This window comes from Strigops habroptila, chromosome 2, assembly GCF_004027225.2.
Source record: "Strigops habroptila isolate Jane chromosome 2, bStrHab1.2.pri, whole genome shotgun sequence".
NCBI lineage: Eukaryota > Metazoa > Chordata > Aves > Psittaciformes > Psittacidae > Strigops > Strigops habroptila.
Genome location: NC_044278.2, coordinates 20022063 through 20041189, shown reverse-complemented (window position 1 = coordinate 20041189; position 19127 = coordinate 20022063). Strand labels below are relative to the sequence as shown.

The window sequence follows — 19127 nt, the reverse complement described above, 5'->3', positions numbered from 1 at the left end:
AGTTTTTCCATTCAGGACTCCTGACATGGTCTAACATTAAAATACTTGTACTACATAAAATCTGAAATTCAGTGATACCAACTTTAACCCAAAATGACTTGAAAATTGACTGATTAGGTTAAAAAATGAATTATTAGTAGGTTGGTTCATTGATAAACAGAGAAGGTTTCGAATGAAGCTTTTAAGGACTAGTTCTCATTACAAGTCTTTTGAATATTTATCAAAAAAGAAGATTCAAATCCATTGTGTTAAGCTTGTCTCTAGTTTAAGTAAGAGCTAGAGGTATGTTTTGTTTGATTTCATCACAGTCCAACCATTGTGCATCTACAGTCAGATGTACTTATTTAATATAGACAACGCAAGCCCAGATCTATAGGAGCACAGAATGTAAGCTACTGTGGGAATTCCCTCTCCTGCTGTAATGTTGCTGCACAAAAGCTCTTGGAGTCCTTCAGTGGATAAGTACAGACAAAATAGCAATATCACATCTTCTGCACACACCATTGGCAGAGGTGTCACGGCAGTCACGTTTTGTCCATTTCTAGTGCCTGCTTTTTGAAAAGATTGCTAAAAATCTGTTGAGAGGCCAGGGAAAGTTAGAAAATGATTTATAGTCTCAGAAGTGTGTCTTGCCATGAATCAGAAGGTACATCAGTCTATGGTTTGTCAAAGGCTGTATCTCCATGGTGCATGCACCACTGAACGGTTTATCCAAGCGAGATTTAAATGTCTTGCCTTGTGTATTTGCTTGAAGAAGAGTATAAGTGGTGACTTGAGGACAGTCTGACCTACCCTCAGAGGAGTCTCATGCTGATCAGTTCATCAAAAATGACGCAGTTCATCATAATGAATGCAGTTAATCATTGAAATATGATTTAGAGCAAAACATGGGGTCAGTGTGGAGCCTTACTTCTTTGTAACTATTGCTGATAACCAGTTTAAGTAGTGAACTGAGGTAAAGTTATATTTGTATAATATTATAAATTTCATGAAACTATTTTCTGGGTTTTTTCATTAGAAAATACCCTTGCTTTGTTCAAAAAATAACTGAGTAAGCAACATCTAGAAAGCTCTGATTAACAATAGGAAATTGTATTTCAATTTTTTTAGAAATTATATTAGTATTTGAGAGTGCAGTTTACTCTTTAAGGGAATTTGACATACACATTGTATTCATTTGTGTTATATTTACATTTGTTTTGTATTATATTTTTAAGAACTACTCCTGCAGGGCAGTGTTATTCCACTCACTCTACTTTAGTATTGTAATTTACTTTTAGTTGAGAAGGGAGTCTGGCTTCCTCTTTTCCTATTTTACGATATGACAACATACTTATCAAGAAAGCAAATAAATGGATGGTAAATTGAAACATATGCAGTGTCATTTGCTGCTGGAATTTTAAAAAGATTATAGATGGTTTACAATATTGAATGATCAAGGGAGCCTGTAGAACAGAAGTGGATTTTATTTTATTTTTCTTAATGAGTTAATAAACTGATCAGTATTTTATTAAAGTTTCTAGTTAGTAGGACTGGAGAATTCGATGTTGACATGGGTTTGTTTAACAGCCATTCATCCAGGTAATGTCATTTGATAGTAATTCTGTGACTTCATAGGGCAAGTATTGTCAATATCTGCAGACTGCAGTATCTCAATTTAAAATGTATTACTTTTGGTCATTTTGGATGACAAGAGAAGTATCTAGATGCAGAAACTCTGTTAGGTTTTATAGATACAGCAAAACAGAAAGTGAACCAACTGGCAGTTTACATTAATGGTACTCACATATCCTTGTATGTTAGTGCTGATGTGCAGTGAATCATGCCTGCTCTTGTACAAAATTAAGTAGTTGAAAGAAACCACAAAGTAGTTGACAAGGAAGAAGTGCCCCAATAGGTGACGTAAGAGAAGGGCTTTTTTCTCACTTGCTTCTGTAGATGCTTCTCTTTGCCCTGACTTGATCCTTTTCCTTGACAGATTTCTTGTGACCTTGGAAGAACTTAGTGCAAGGGTTATGCATGTCTATGGGTGAATGGGATAAGGTCACATTTATTTGCAAGGGTTAAGGGTATCAGAGACACCTGTGGACAGAGGCAAAATAAATGCATTACCCATATTCTGCCATTTGCTTTAAATGGTCACTGACTGCATTTGTTTTTGAATATTCACCAAAAGTAACATGAGCTTACACTGCAAATGAAAGGAGATACTTATTACATATGTTGGTTTTGGTCCATGTCTGTTCTCCCCCTTCTCTCTATAGGAAAATACTGTGGGTTTGGCTTTCAAATGGATGGTTTAATTACTTCAAAAAGTAATGAAGTCACAGTACAGTTCATGAGTGGAACACACACTTCTGGACGTGGATTTCTTGCAGCTTATTCAACCACTGACAAATCAGGTATTTATAATCATTTGGTATTTTTTCTGTGCTGGTAAAATTAGAGCTAACAAAAATCCAGAACTAATTTATTTACTTGCACATTTTCACAAATTACCTTCTAAAAATGAAGACTTTTACTGTGGTCTTCCTGATACTTCTCTGTAGGAAATTGGACTGTCACTTACTGTAAGTTACTGTAGTTTTAAAAAAATGGTATCAGAGCTTACCTTGGATAGCAGAGGAAGAATCAGAGTTATCTGTTATAAATGAAAGAGCTGGTTCAGATAAAGGACAAAATACATTTTTTTTCAGGTAGCACTCAAGGTGATATATAAAGAACAAGTTTTCTTATCGAACTGTATGTATTTATACAGTCATGGAAAATTTTATTTCAGTAATGGTAATCTATACTCCCTCAGCTCTTTAATTATGTAATCTGCTGACTACTTTTTAGTCTTTTTGCCATTTCTGTGGGTTTTCTGATGCTTTTCTCTCTGTATTTCGGACTGCATATGCTGATACACTGTAGACAAACATGAAAGTAACAGCCATGGATGCCAGTAACATGTCACCCTAATGTTTGTTCCCTATGCTGCCTAGTTTCAGTACCGTAGGACTGTTAGATGCTGAAAACGCAGGTCTGTTCAGCTAGTTTATTAATTTAATTTTTAATTTAATTTTGTGAAAAGAGCATAAGTTTGCATCTCTGAATTATCTTAGGTTGGTTCTCTGAGGTATGGCTATAAATTAAAACTAAGCTGCATAGAAAATGAATTTTTGTAGTGTGTCTGTTCTTACCTATGTTACTTTCTCAGCGGATTTACTCAGGCAAATTATCAAGGTTCTACTGTGATACAAAATCTGTTGCAAGAAAACTTAGTAGGAACTAAGTGTTTTTTTCATTCTGAGACTTCTGGTTTTGTGTACTTTAAAAAGCATACTCAAACTTGTTTTCTGTATCATCCTCTTGACCTAACATTTTTTCTTTACAGACCTAATTACCTGTTTAGACAATGCAAGTCAATTTTCTGAACCAGAATTCAAGTAAGACTGATTTTTCACCTGTTTCCCCCTCAATCTCTTTAAAGAAGTCATCTAAGTGTTTCTACTTCACTCTGTTACGTGTACTTGATGCAGCTTTGGCTGTCCAGAGAACTTAAGAAACAAACTAATCAGGGTTAGAGCTGAATAATTTTGACCTTTGCACTCCTCCTTTCTCCCTCTGTCTGCCCATTTTTGTTATTTACATGCAGTATACAGTAGAACCTCGTTAATTTGCATTAACACATAGAAGCTGATATTTTATTCCCATAGAAAGAATGTTGCTTTTAGAAACATTTATTACAGCAGGTATACACCTTGAATGCTGAAATTTATATTACAGTTACATAAGGAACACTATGAAATGTGTTAAAAATTGCAAACCCATTTCACAGTTTGGTGTGAATTAATGAGGTTCTTTGGAGACATAAAATGCTGTACCTTCTGATGGGGGAAACTTAAGTAATTTTCCTGTTTTATCTTTCTCCATTTCCATCTAAAGCAAGGGCAGTATTTAAAGCTGCAGACGTATGAAGTACATAAACTTACTTTTTGGAGAAATTCATCCCTGCCATCATAAAATGTTTCAAAGTGCAAGTTTTGCATTTCTCTTTAATTTTCCCAAGTTCCAAAATAGGGCTCTAATTGTAGGTTCTGGCCTTATACCACATGTGCTTAAGTCTCTGAATCCCACTATTTTCGTGGTACCTGCAGTGTTGCTTCAACTGTTGTTGAACTACAGTGAAAATGTTAATGGTTTACTCCAGTTCACTTGTAGGTCTTGAAGATTTATGAAGATTTAATAGTTTTTGTTTATGCGGTATGAAATGACACCAGGACATGAACATGGCTTGCATCAGAGGTGCAGATGTCTTGCCTCTTGCTTTTCATGAGCTAGTGGTAGTAACTGAATTTGGCCAGTTCTTTATGATCAAAGCATTGCGAGGAAATATTATATAATAGCATTACTTTTCAGATGTATTATTTAAAGATGCAAACCAAATAGAGATGCGGGTGTCTAGTTTATAAAATAAAATTTGTTAATATCGTTACCTATATGACTTTCAATTTACAGAAGCCGTGCCGTGTTTATATTATAAAATGCTGGCTTTATTATATTGAGACTAGAACTGTATTTTCAGATGAGACTTTTTAAAATCTTCTTCAAATGTCTGTTCTCCTGTTGTGTACTTCTCTTCCTATTTTTTGTCTGATTTGATAGGTCTTCAATTAGGATATATCCTTAAATAGTGATATATGAATGATAACAGTGTATTGTAAATCAAAAGCACAGTGACTATTTTGTAGTTGCATGCATTTCTTGACTTGATATTTTGTTTTCTTCTAGCAAGTATTGTCCAGCTGGATGTGTGATTCCTTTTGCTGATATTTCAGGCACTATTCCCCATGGATACAGAGATGTGAGTAAAAATACTGTGGGCTTATGAGAGTTTTGGTAAAACACACAGTGTATAATTACAAGTCAGTTATAGTTCTTCACGTTAGTTCTGCTGCCTGGGTTCTGGAATGTGTTCCTCCTAAAGCTGAATAGCATGATACTCGAATAGCTGCTAAGTGCCTGGTGCTTCAGATGTTGCCATCTCCAAGAAGTGGTGTGGTAGAGAAAGGTGGATCAATCAAAATATTGTGTTCTACTTTCTGTTTATTTTATTGGCTTTCTCAGGTTGGGAAATTCAGATTTATAAAGAGAGAACCAGTTCTTTTAATGATGCCATCTTGGTTTTGACAACTGTAATGCCTTTCTAAACAGAGGGTCTCAGTGGTTATCTTTATTTACCACATGAGAGATGAACTACTATTTATGCTTGGCAGCTATAAAACCATTTGCAAAACAGAGTTAATACTGTAACATTAATAGTTCTATAAACGGGAAATTAAAATTGTTCATAATGTACTATTTGCTTAGAACACTACAAAACCCTATATACTGTTTTTCTGATGTAAGCTTCTACAACTGAATTAGCCTGCCTTAGGACTGGAGGGAGTTTGCTTTGTTTATTGTTAAGTGATTATAATTTTGCTAGCAATCTAGTAAAAGATTACATTAAATCTCTTTGTTTACCTTAAAATACTCTTTTAGGAAGCCATTAGATTTGGCACAAAGGAAAGACAAAAAATGTTAGTAAGCAAAAATTTTAATATTAAATACAAACCTGAAGTGTGCCTCTCTGATTTTCTTTTCTCAAATATCTAAATCCTAGGATACCTGCTTAAATAATTACCCATATGCAAAAATGTCATTACACTGTAACTGTGTTATATGTTCTGGTCCACAGTGAGTACTCTCTAAATGGCTGTGAGGTAATTTTTGTAGCTAGTAACAAGATGAAGTTGATTCTCTGCCTAACATATTGGCAGCATCTGTGGGAGTTCTGCTTGTTGGTTTGGTTTTTAGTTTTTTTTGCCAAAATCTGGGAAAATTGTTTTCCATGGAGGAAAAAGGACACTTAAGGAAATAAACGTCCTGTGACTTCTAGTATACTTTATTGCTCTGAATAAAAAGACAGAAAATTTCCCAGAAGTCAGGTTGTGTGGAAACAAATCAAATGGTCTGGCCCTTTAGACCAAGTTGCAGATACAGATTTCTCATGCATCTCTTCCAAATGATAGCAGCTGCGTGCTGGTTTAAAAAATACCCTAAATCTTGATTCTTTTGTGTGTGACTCCAATGCCCACAGTCCTTGAGGACTTGGAGCTCTCATTGCTGCCATCTTCTGGTGAGCAGGGAGAGGAGAGAGCTTCATCTACTGCACAATCCTTCGCTCTTATTTCAAGGAAATGTAGGAAAGGAAAGAGGAGCTGCAGCATGAATGAGGCAATTACATTTATTTAGAAAGCTTTGGGGATATTTTTGGGATGGAGAATGGGATTAGAGTTTCTATGTGTGAATATACTGAGGAGAATTATGTTTGGAAAAGTCTTGGTGAGCAGGTTTTTTTGCCGGTTAGTTTGAGAGATACTGGCATCCTGGCCTGCTGCACCATGCAGTTATTTCTAAAGAAGCCACAGTGGAGAAAGTTGTTCTGTTTTTAAAATAGTGTGAGGAGGAAAATCATTCATGAAGTCTTCCTTCTCTGGAAAAGACCTGCTGATACCTTTTGTGTTGAGACTCTACAGCACCCAGTGGACTGGTTGGCAGAGTAGTGCAGCAGATATGTTTAGTAGCAGCAGCTAGCAGTGGACTTTGTTTGGAAGGAGCAACTGTTAACAGTAAATAAAAATCTGCAGTCACCATCTGTTGTTTATCAACTCGGGCAAGTCCGCACTGGGATACCACACTAGTAATAACATGCTAAATGTGGTTTCTGGAAGGTGTATGGGGAGATACCCAGTGTCCTTCACAGACAACTTGGCCCACTCGATCTTCTAAAATTCAGGTTGATCCCAGCCTCATTGATGTGAGAGGCTGCAGAATCGCAACATGGCTGTGCATGGCCCAGTGCTGCACATTGCAGGAACACCTGTGAATAGCTCTGTTCTGTGCCTGTTGCCTGTGAGCCAATGATTTCCAGAAACCTTGGTGGACATGGTGGATGGGTGCAAAACCACTGCTGGTAAGGTTTTTTTGGAAGTGGAGTGTCTCTCTGCTCCTGAGCACTAGGGTGTTTCTTGGTCTGGAAGGGTTTGCTTCCCAGCTGGAGAAAATCTCCTGGGCTAGTTTTGGTCCAGGAGACAGGGGTGTCCTGCTCTGCTCACTCTAAGCTGTGCTGAAGGACTGGGTGTAGTGAGTCAGTCCTGCTCTCTGTGGCACAGCTAGCATGCAAGCCAGGGAAATGGAAGTGCCACTGAGACATTTGTTAGTGGATCTAGGCTAACAGTTTTTCAGTGAGAGCAGAAAAGAACAGGATGTCCTGCAAAAACTTTTTGAGTAACTGATATCTCTTGACCTGTACAACCTAGGTAATCAGCTTCTTTAGAAGGAATTGATGTATTAGTGTGGGTTTGTATGGATCAGAGTGCTTTGTGGTTAAACCATGAGTTAAAATAAAAAATATAACCCATCAGCTAACAGCTACAAAACCTGCAATGCACCACTCGTTAATTGTGAGGAAATGAATAAACATACTTTGTGTGCTTTCTATTAAAAAGTTGCCTATGTATTTATATATTCAACTTCTGTTGTCCAACATAGTAGATTTATTGTAGGCTGAAAGTCTGGCTGTCTGGCTTTTTCAGGCTCATTCGCCTTACTGTTTGTTTGAGCTTATTTAATTACAAGAGTTATATTCCAAATACGTCTGGGTGAGGATGCATTGAAATGTAGGACCTTCTTTTTGTGTTTTTATTAATTCCATAATAAACTGAAGATGAATGGTTTCTAAATAACGGAGATACGGTTAAATAAGAACGGTGTCTTAATGTAATAATAACAAAGACTATAACTAGACAATGTAGCATTTACAATATACAGTGTGGTATTTAATTTATTTACAAAACAGGTAAATTTCCTTTTTCTCTCCTCTTCAAGTCATCATCACTTTGTATGGCTGGTGTTCATGCAGGTGTTGTGTCAAATACTTTGGGTGGCCAAATTAACGTTGTAATCAGCAAGGGCATTCCATACTATGAAGGCTCCCTGGCTAACAATGTCACCTCAAAAGTGTAAGTGTACTTCCTATCTTCTCATTGTATTTAGCACCTTAGGACTTGGTAGTGTCTAATTGTGGGATTTATTTCAGCTGGGGGAGCTATGTGCTCCATGGACAGGTTCTTGTCTGGAAGGTTCTCACAATGCTCTTTTTGCTATGGTGTGATTGTTTTATCATGAATTTTTAACCTCTAGACCATAAAGATGAATTTTCCACATTCTGCAAGGAGTAGGTTTTATCTTCCAAAATGCATGGCATGACCATAAAGTCCTAATGCTCTGTGGAAAAAGAATAATTTAACGACAGCTTTCTAGTTGCAGGGAAAGAGCATGTCTTCTTATCTCAAAAGTCCCAGGAATGAAAGCAATCAGAGGAGATTGATTCTTGATATTGTGATTAGCTTAATTTAAAAGGGAGGCATTTTAATGAAGTCTTGCGTTTTGCTGGGCAGATGTTTGTTTGAAAGCCTTTAAGTCGGATAGTATCTCTGGACTAGATTTCAGTTGGAAAGGTGTTTGTAATGAAAGTGCTGCCAACTTGGTGATGGGAAGTGTTACTTTAATTGTGAAGTGGTTGTTTAGGCATCTCTGCATAGGTTTCAGTGGCAAGCAGTCAGGTAAGAAAAATAAATTGAACAGTTCGTTTCCTTTTCCTTACTGACTACCACAGAAACCATCTTCTTTTGTTCTCTGCAGGGGACCGTTATCTACCAGTCTTTTCACGTTCAAGACGAGCGGTAAGCATTATCACATGTATTACACGTTGATACTTTCACACAAATTTTGTGAGTATAAATAAGTAAGTGTGCAGGTGTTTTATTTCTTAATTTTTGTTCTAGTTAGACTTTTTTCCTGCATTCCTCACTAACGTGTATGTTTTAATTACTTTACTACCTTATTTTGATGATTAATCATCACTAGATTTATATATACATTGATGTGTAAATTAAACCTGCTTATCTGCAAAAAGAGATTCTTTCAAGTTATGTTCCTCTCATAGTCTGGTTTAAAGTGACTCCTATACTTTAAACATACTGCTAAAGCAGAGCTGGGTGCTCAAGAGTTGCTCGTTATTTATAAAAACTGTGCATTCTACATTTTTTCCAGGTTTACTTTTTACACTTTCCTTGTTGCCCACTAAGAAAGCTAAATCCCAAAATGATTCCTCAACTTTTTCCATCCCCTTTTACTTTTTCTCTTCCCATACTCTTGCAGCTGAATGCTATGTGATAAATTACTTGTCTCTTGCTCAGGAAGGGCATCTCTTGGGCCTTGCGCTGTGTGTAAGTTGTGTTCCTTGTTGGCCACCATGTTTTTTCTCAAATGTGTACCAGGTTGCTGATTGGTGTAACAAGTGTTACTCCTTTCTAGAGCTTTACTGCTTTTCATGTTTTTACTTTCTAGCAATTTCCTGGTTTATAAATAAATTAGCTGTAGTTTTCTAAATTGAAGGTAGCTTTTCTGTAAGTCACTCTAAATGCCATCTTTGAATGGATGTTAGAAGTATTGTGAAATCAGTGGCCTTTCCTTAGTCTCTTTAACTGTTTTAATAACAATATAAAAAAACCCTAACAAAAGCATTTTATCTGTTTTCTGTAAGGATAAAGGTTAAAAAAAAAAAGAGGGGGGAGAATCATACACAAACTCTTCAAAAGTAAACAAATACTTTTCCTAATATATAAACAAAAGTGACGCTGAATTGGGATATAAAGGCAGGAATCTGATGGGCAGGAGTGTTTGGAGATGGAAATGTATACAAACAAGCAAACATGAGAAAATATAATCCACATAATATTCAAGTAATTTCTCTCCCAGACCCCTGCAAGAGCTGGAAGAAGGAATTGCATGTCTGGTGACCTTACGCATGGAGAATATTAAACACAGTGGTCAAGGCAGGGTTTATTGTTTTGTTGGGGTTGTTTTTTTTGTCTTTCAGAGTGTGATCTGATAGTGTATATGAAAGGAATTAAATGGCCTGGAAATACAAAGAGCTAGGACAAAATGCTGATCTGGGTTTCAGTGACACATTTGAGAAATTATTGAATAAGATAGAGACGAGGTGCAGGTCTAGATTAAAATGTGTGTACTTGGGTGGCCTGGGAGTTAGCTGAAGGAGAAAAGGGATTCCATAGTATGTTCAAATTAGGTTTATCAGACTGTGGTGAAGTTACTTATATGATTCCTCTGTAACAGTTGATTTCACAACTTGGTACAAAATAGAGGAGTGTGTTATTGATGCTAGAGGTGTGGTCAGTGCAGAGGAAGATGAAACTTTGTACAGGAAAACTTGGCTGACTTTGAGACTTGAGTAATAGAAATTAAGAATCGCAAAACAAAAAGCATAAGGTTGGGTACATAGAGTCTCAGGCATTTCTGCTTCAAGCTGGCAGCATATTAGATAGAAATGACAGATGAGGGAAAAGATTTGGCTAGTGAAGCGCTAATGTAATCGTCTGCTGTAGCAGGTAAAGTATGTCCAGTAGAGACAACGAGCTATTAATGCCATCAGACAGGATATTGGCAAGGCTTTGTCTGGGATCCAGTGGCACTTCAGTTCTGCCACCTGTGCCTCCCTTGAGGCATGAGCACCCAACCTTGATGCAGAGAAGGGCTGCAGGGGCACCTGCAGGGGGAGAGGGAGCTCACAGCAAAAGGGAAGCCATGCTGGGTTGGTTGTTCAGGCTGGCTGACTGAAGGCAAAGATTGCTCTCTAGTGATATGTCTGGGGAATACACGTGTGAGGGGAAAACCGTCGTCACCACAGAACAAGATTTTAACAAACAGCAAATGGGATATCAAATACCACAAGGAAGTTTAGCTAGGAATTTAGGAGATATTTTTTAGCCATCACCAGAATGTGACATGGGAAGAAACTTTTAGTAAGAATGGCGACAAAAAAAATACAACTGATTTCAAGGGTGTGTTTGAGCTGAAGACCAGGATTATGACACGGCTTCCTACATGCTTTGGTGTATTGTTCAAATTAACATTGTGGTACCAAGGTGAGTTTAAAACCCAAGAAGTTCTGTAGACACAAAAAAGGAATGATCAAGTAGTCTGTTTCCCATCCCTTTGTTAACCATACATACTTCTAAACCATGACAGCTCCCCCAGAGCTTCTCGTGTAGCGCTTTGTGTGGGTGGTGACTGAGGGAATATCCACATGCTCTTGAACAGACACAAATCATAGAACAGTCATGATCCCAAATTTGGTTCCAGCATCACTGTTAAAAAGCAGAAGACAGTGTGTTTTGTTGGTAGTATTGGTATGGAATAAACTTAGATGGCAGTTTAATATTTGCATGTAAAGTCTTAAACTCCAAGCAGGTAAAATCATTGAGTAACTTGAATTTTCATTTTGAATCCTCCTTTTCTGTTGCTCAGGTTGCTATGGGACACTGGGTATGGAATCTGGGGTAATCCCTGATTCCCAGATCACAGCATCATCTATTCTTGAGTGGCCTGACCAAACAGGACAAGTGAACACCTGGAAACCTGAAAATGCCAGACTAAAAAGGGTTGGTCCTCCTTGGGCTGCTTTTATCAGTGATGAACATCAGTGGCTGCAGATTGACTTGAATAAAGAAAAGAGAATAACAGGTAAGTGAATCTGATCTGGCTTTTAAGCAGCACTCAAAAAGTTTGGTTACTGACATCCTTTTTCCTAGTACTTGGTTTTAGATAAACTCCAGGTGACGTTTAATTATCATTACAGCAAAGTTGGTTCCATGTCCTAGCTAATACACTGGAGCCTGGAGTTGAACAGGTGGAGTTTCATAGTAGAAAACACCTCTTCCATCAGAATTTGTTGAAGCATTTCCTGTGGTTTTATTGGATCCTTGATGCTTCCGCTGCTGACTTGTCTCATTGGAGGTGCAAATCCATATCCAGTCAGTCCACTGGTACCTCTGATGCAGGTGTACTGCCTTCTGTTTCTATGTTTTCTATACTGCCCGGCATGGCTGTAGTGAATCCAACAGCAGAATAGAGCAGTTGGAGTGCAATGCGAGATAGCAGCAGAGTGAACCAGCTCTCACCTCCTTGCCTGAAGTGGAATTTGGGCTGAGAGCTGGGGATGGTGGGCCCCTCGGCAGTCTGTTGTGCTTTCCCTCGGCAAATGACCAAACGGTGCAGACTTAGACAGCCAGTCTGGGTTAGGCTCTGCTCCTTCGCAGATCTTGTGGTAGACCATGACTGTAGGAGAGACAACTGGAGGTGCTGTTTCCCAAATGCGCTCTGGATGGCTTGCTTCACATTTTGGGAGTTGAGCGAGCTCAGGGTTTCCTGTTCCTGTTGATGGCAATGTGGCCCATACTGAGTAGCGAAGCACTAAGCATTTATGGTTTGGGTTTAACCTCAGGGTAGCCTTAAGTAGTGGCAGTGCAGCTATTGTATCTTTTGTGCTGCCGTTAAGAGTTTTCTGTTTTATTTAATCGTCCAGAGATGATTCACTCACATGTTATTAATGGGCATGTTTGCAGTCTGACTTAAATCACATACAAAGTGGCTTTAGGTAGAGTGCTTCATAGAGTCCCAGGCTTTAAGACTATTGTGAAACATCCTCCTTTGATCGGTTTGTCTCTTTCTCAAGCTCAGCTGCACACTGTGCTATCAGCAGCTTGGCTTCCTGTCATTAAGCAACTCTAGTTCACCAGCAGCCTTATTATTACCTCCCTGGGGACTGTTTGGACTTTACATTACTCCTCTAATTCCTGTGCTAATACGTTTTTACAAAACAGCTTTCCTATATGAGTCATTGTGTGGTGCTGAAGTGTGTGCTTTAGGAAGCTATGGTTCTTTCAGTGGTGCTTTGTGGTTGGCAGTACACAAAAGCAGGGTGGAGCAGTACTGGAGACAGAAGTGAGTCGTGGTCAAATGAGCAGGCTGTTTGTATCAAGAAGTGGGGGAAAAGTGCTTAGCAAGGTTGTTTCATGAGAATTAAAATATAAAAGTAAGTAAAATGACTATTAAGTTTTAGTCACTGTAGAAGTTTCAGACCCTGGCATTTTGGATAAACGTTTTGAAATGTAACTAACTGAGTCAGTGGAGATTCCAAGTGTGTAGCTCGATTCAAAAGCTGATCTATTAATTTTTAAAAACTGGTACCAGTTTTTGGTCTAATGGAGCACCTTCATTTTCACAGGTATTATAACTACTGGATCAACCTTAGCAGAGTACTACTATTATGTCTCAGCCTACCGAATTTTATACAGTGACGACGCGCAGAAATGGACAGTATACAGAGAACCTGGCATGGATAAAGATAAGGTAAAAATACCACACACTTTCTAGGTATATTCTGTGGAGATTTCACAATTGTAAAAAGACTAATTCTGGTACAGTGAGGAAACATTAAATAACTTCATTTTCCGTGTAATTTTGAATCATAAATGGCATCTACATAGAAGGAAATATGAAAATATGCAAATATGTAAGAATTTTAACAGTCCTGAAATTCAGAAATTATTTTTATTAGTATCTGGGGGTGAGAATATTCTGTACAAGAAACTTCTGTTGCCAATGGTAGGCTGACTGGTAGTGTGTCCCTTTTAAGAATAATCAGATTTCTTTCAAAAGAGGTTGTATATGTAAAAACTAAGGCTTACTTTCTTACCCTCTTGTGGTTACAGAATAAATATTAGAGGCTGTATAATTTTCTATCTTCTATGATGTTTCTATCAGTCTTGCTTTTTGACCCAATACTGACAAGTTTGGTGGTTTTTTTTCTTGTATAATAGAACAGCCCTTGCAGAGGGGAGTTTTCTTAAGAAATGAAACGGTGTGTTCAGATTGCAACTGCTTTGCCACACAGAAAAATTACCTCATGTTAGTGGCAAGATAAGATTATCTCCTCTATGTTTACAGTTTTGCAGTATTTAATAGACAGTAAAAATGAGAAGATTAATGTCCTACGTGGTCTTCCCCATGGTTCAGGGCAGATTTTCTTAAACAGATGGAGAGGATTCTTGGTAACCTGACTGGAACTTGAATTTACTTCTTTTTCTTAAAATTCTTGGATGTAATTTACCTTACTTCCATAGGCCTGCGGTATAACATACATGTAACAGTAACCTAGTAACTTTTTAGAAACTGGCCTGAGCATGGTAGCCGTTTAGCAGTACTTGGTTTTCTTCCCTTTGCTTAGAATGTTTCAAGGTAGAATGTAGCATCCTATTAGCAAAGTGAAAGGTTGAAGTATCTTCTTGTTTGTTAAATTGAGAGGTTTTTGAACACTGAACTTAATAGGAAGCTTTCCTGAAAGGAGGAGACTTTACTGTTGGGGCTGGTCCGTCTCCTCGAACCTGCATGTGAATTAAGACTTAGTATGAAGTATTCAAGGTTAAAAAAAAAACAACCAACAACCCAACCAAACAATCCAGCGTCTTTTGCTAGTTTTTGAGTGCCCTCTTCTGACCGTTAAATAAAATGTCAACTTCAGCTCCTGAGCCACCCAGCTCTATCGAGGCTTCATGTTTAGTTACATTATTTTCTTAGAAAACCTGTGCAGCTGTTGCCTTTTTATTTTTTTTCTTTGAAGTTCATGAAATGAAACAAATTGTGGAGCCTGAAATTGCAGGCAACAGATCTTTTTTTGCACTCTTTGTATTGTTAGGTACAGTGCATGAACAACCAACCATACACACCCTGTAAGTGCCAGCTGTAGTTAAATGGCAGAAAAAAAGGTTCAGTCTGGTTGGTATCTTAGGCTTCAAAATAACAGATTTTTCCTCTTTCTGACATGATCTCACTTGATGCAGGCTTGCTTTTGGATGCATATGCACCAGGCTTCTCCCTTTGAGTCTTACGTAATTGCACACCAGACCAACCAGGAGGTGCTATTCCCTGGTTTTTTTGAAAGATATTTGAAATTCCTAACGTTGTTCAGGAGACCAGAAGCTTTTCCAAGTTTTTCCTGTAGTCCTCTTTGCAAATAGAAGCCTGTCAGTACTCAAGAAAAGCTTTTCTTAAAATTTTCATGTATGAGAAAAAGAATAAAATGCTTGCATTGGGGAAAAGTGATGTAACAAAGTTGCAGTGTTGGAAAAGTTTTGTTTGACAGCACAGAGGCAAACGGGAGAGAGTTTGATCATACATGGAATAATAAAGTGATTTCTCATAGAAAAACTTGCCCTGTATTGAGCTCAGAAGCCAATTTTTTTATGCAAAAAAAATTAAATGAAAAAAAATACCAAGCTGCAGGTAAAGTTAAGTTACTATCGTAACACTTGACATCAAAAGCTTGACTAATAAAAGCCTGGAGTTAAGAACTGCTTTCCTGTTACTTTCTTGAAAATTGACCCTTGTTTAGGGGAAAAGTGGCTCTAAATTGGAACCTGCTCTTCCATAGACACACAAACTCTGACAGCTCTTTATTGTTCATTTATTTCCAAAACAACCCCATACACTTGCCCCTGCATTCAGTCTGCCTTTGTTCATTGCTAGTAATTGTATTTAAGAACACTAACCTTAAATTCAGAGTGGGACAAGTATCACTGAGAGCCACAGAATCACAGAATGGTTTGGGTTGGAAGGGACCTTAAAGATCATCTAGTTCCAACCCCCTTGCTGTGGTCAGGGACACCTTCCACTAGACCAGGTTGCTCAAAGCCCCATCCAGCCTGACTTTAAACACAATGTAAACTGTAATTCTGTGCTTGTAAATCTGCACTGCAATAGGCTGGGAAAGAACGGAGACTATACACCGTAAAGGCAAACACCTTGCGTTTGCCTACTTAGATTTTTAGTATAATGAATGGGTTAGCAGTTTGATAGTGCTGCATTTGTATGTATGGATACAGACAAATGAAAATGCCAGTACACTCAGGCATGAAGTGCTGCATTTAAATTACCAAATGATTTATTTTTCCATTTCTAACTAAACTGACTTATGTGTCTATCTGATCAGTTGGTGCTTGAAGACAATTAATGCCTGTGGAAGGACAAACCAAAATTCTTAGGCATAAGCAATAGTAATGGGGTGTGTGTGTTTTTTGAGAATGGAGACATGTCGTGTATGTCAGGGAGCCCAGGCATGAGCTGTTGCAGCTGTATAATGTTATGTTTGTCTCTTTTTTTTTTTTTTCTTCCTTTTTCTCTAGATATTTCAAGGGAACACTGAATTGTACCAGGAAGTTCGTAATAATTTCATTCCACCTATTATTGCACGCTTTTTTAGGATTAACCCCTTAAAATGGCACCAGAAAATTGCAATGAAAGTAGAATTGCTGGGATGTCAGTTTAGTATAGGTAAGGCGACTGAAAACTTTTCAACTGTGCAAGGCAAGCAGTGAAATAATTCGGCAAATATGATATTGGGGGTATGTTTTAATGAAGAAAACGTACTTCTTCACTGCCTAATTCTTTTGTAACTGATACCTCTGAATTTCTTCCAAAGTTATTACACTTAACCTGGAGAATATCTAGTTTAGGTGTAAACAAGGTAATTTAGAAAATTGATGTTTCAAAAGACACCAGTCACTTGCTTTCTGTGTCACTGATTCATTGGGGTGGGGGTCCTCATTGTATGACATGAACAGAAACCTTTAGAGCAAACTGTTGCAGCTGTCTTCTCCTGAAAAGGAAACATGGAAAACTAGCAATTTTGACCACTTTTTTATAAAACTCTTTTTTCTTCTAAAGGCCGTGCTCCTAAAATCACCATGCCACCTCCACCTCAGAACAAGAATGACAACAAAAACGATGAGATCAATGATGATGTCATTCATTCAGTGAAGACTTCGTTGCAGACAGATAAAACAACTTTCACACCTGAAATAAAAAACACCACAGTCACTCCAAGTGTAACCAAAGGTATCCACAGTTCAGCAGTAGAAGTGTTTGGGAACTCCTTACAGCACTCTAGCGTATATTAAGTGTGCTTTCTGAATTTAAATTTTCTCAACACTTAATAGATTATAGCAAAATATCAGTCTTTTTAATACTTACCAGTTTTAAATATACCCACGATAAAAAAATGCATGCAGAAACAGAACTAATCTTGGAAGTCATTGTCCTGGTTTCAGCTGGGATAGATAATTTTCTTCCTAGCAGCTGGTATGGTGCTGTGCTTTGGATTTAATCTGAGAACAATGTTGATAACACAACAATATTTTAGTTGTTGCTAAGTAGCACTTACCCTGATCAAGGACTTTTCAATCTCTCATGCTCTGCCAGTGAGGAGAGGCACAAGAAGCCGGGAGGGAGCACAGCCAGGACAGCTGACCCAAACTAACCAAGAACCATATATACCATAGACCATGCTCAGTATAGAAACTGTGGGGAGTTGGCTGGTATGTGCTGATTGCTGCTCAGGGACGGGCTGGGCATTGGTCAGCAGGTGATGAGCAATTACACTATGCATCACTTATCTTTCTTAGGTTTTACTTCTCTCCTTTTGTTGTCTCCCTTTTCATTACAATTATTATAACAGTATTAGTAGTAGTACTGGTATATTTTATATAAATTATTGTTTTTCTTATCCCAACCCATGGGTTTTACTTTCCACTGATTCTCTTCCCCATCCCGCCAGGGCAGGGAGTGAGCAAGTGGCTGTGGGGAGCTAGTTATAAGCTGGGATTAAACTGCAACAGTCATATTAAATATATAAAGTTCTGTCTTTCAAAACTTGTTCAAACCAAGTTCAGCTTTTAATTGTTGAACAAATTTTGTCAGAAGGAGAAGTGGTGATTTGGACTTCAGAGTTAATCAGATGTAACTGCTTTGTTATTTGATTTGTTAAATTTTTAGGACAAAACACTTTTGACATAGCTAATATTTTGTGGAGCATGAAATTCGAAAAGCACCACCTTAGCACTGTCTTTTTTGTTATCAAAGAAAATGGTCAGAAAAAGGGACAAGATCACTACAGATGCAGGCACTGGTGACATGTCCTTTAGATGGCAGGGGACAGGCAGACCCAGCGTGGGCTGCTTGTGACTCTCTGTTAAGGTACTGTAGTGTTTGTTTACTTCTTATAGGAGGTTCAAACTTCAGTGGTTGCTCTTGATTTTCCTTGTTAATAATAAAATACATTGTTCTAACATAAAACCCTCACTTATAGTAGAATAAATGTGTTGATTTTGACAACAAACCTTGTGAAAATAGCAGCTGTAGAAAAGCTAGATGCTAATGACATTTAGACTGTGGGAATATCCAGCAGGGTAGCTTAGTTGGGGGATCTGGTGCGATGGATGCTGTACATGAAAACTATGTGCTTTACCCAAGTAATTTTCAAATCAAAAACTGATTTATGAGAAGCTCTTCTGTCTGACACCACTTAATTTAATGGCTTTCAGATGTGGCATTGGCAGCAGTTCTGGTTCCAGTGCTGGTGATGGTCTTCACTACTCTGATTCTTATCTTAGTTTGTGCGTGGCATTGGAGAAACCGGTAAATGACAAGATTAATGAACGTGCTTTAAATGAATGTTAGCGTGGTGTGTGTGGGAATGCAGTGCTGCATGTATCGCTATGGGAGCTACAAGGTCCGCGCTTGTGGCAGGAGTTTGTTCAGAACTGTATTCTCTGTGGCTAGCGAGGGCAGTGAAAACAGCTTTTTGTAATGTTTTCCTTACAAGTGCTTTTACTAAAAACTGGTTTCTCCAGTAGCAGCACTGGTGATGGCAAGACAGGTTACTGGTGCTTCTGTGTTAAATCTGAGGACCAGTTACAGCCAAGGTGATAGTCGCTGAGTGTTAATTAATGCACCTTGGGATAAACGTATGAGCCAAAACACCTTTTTTTTTTTCACAGCAAGAAAAAAACTGAGGGCACTTATGATCTACCTTACTGGGATCGTGCAGGTAACAAAATGGTTTTATGAAATCCTTTACTTGGCATTTTTTGTTTGATGTGTATTTCAGACTGCAGCAACACTGACCATTTCCACTAGCAGAAGTTCTCTAATGCTAACTGCCATAGGCCTAGCGAGCACTGAACTGCTGTTCTGGACAGACTGAACTGCTTCAATTCTCTGGATTTTTTTATCCCCCCCCCCCCCCCCCCCCCCGAAATAGAAAAATGCTTTGTCTCCTGTTAGAGCTTACAGCTTCAGATTTCCTTGAGGAAACAAACTATAGAACCTCTTAATTACAC

At 38.1% G+C, this 19127-nt stretch overlaps 2 protein-coding genes across 4 annotated transcripts in view; one reads left to right on the top strand and one right to left on the bottom strand.

Moving 5' to 3' along the window:
* Positions 1–19127, top strand: part of DCBLD2 (discoidin, CUB and LCCL domain containing 2) — a 45959-nt gene that overhangs the window by 21208 nt on the left and 5624 nt on the right. For both annotated transcript variants that reach the window (XM_030477170.1, XM_030477171.1), the window contains 11 exons: positions 2265–2402; positions 3377–3428; positions 4774–4846; positions 7915–8048; positions 8731–8771; positions 11419–11634; positions 13178–13302; positions 16134–16281; positions 16675–16845; positions 18330–18423; positions 18786–18835. In XM_030477170.1, coding sequence (XP_030333030.1) covers positions 2265–2402; positions 3377–3428; positions 4774–4846; positions 7915–8048; positions 8731–8771; positions 11419–11634; positions 13178–13302; positions 16134–16281; positions 16675–16845; positions 18330–18423; positions 18786–18835 — 1242 coding nt within the window. The remainder of the gene's footprint in view (positions 1–2264; positions 2403–3376; positions 3429–4773; positions 4847–7914; positions 8049–8730; positions 8772–11418; positions 11635–13177; positions 13303–16133; positions 16282–16674; positions 16846–18329; positions 18424–18785; positions 18836–19127) is intronic.
* LOC115604261 (cell cycle control protein 50C-like) overlaps positions 16342–19127 on the bottom strand; it is a 34726-nt gene continuing 31940 nt past the window's right edge. For both annotated transcript variants that reach the window (XM_030477178.1, XM_030477179.1), the window contains exon 11: positions 16342–16803. The gene's annotated coding sequence lies outside the window, so the exon portion shown is untranslated. The remainder of the gene's footprint in view (positions 16804–19127) is intronic.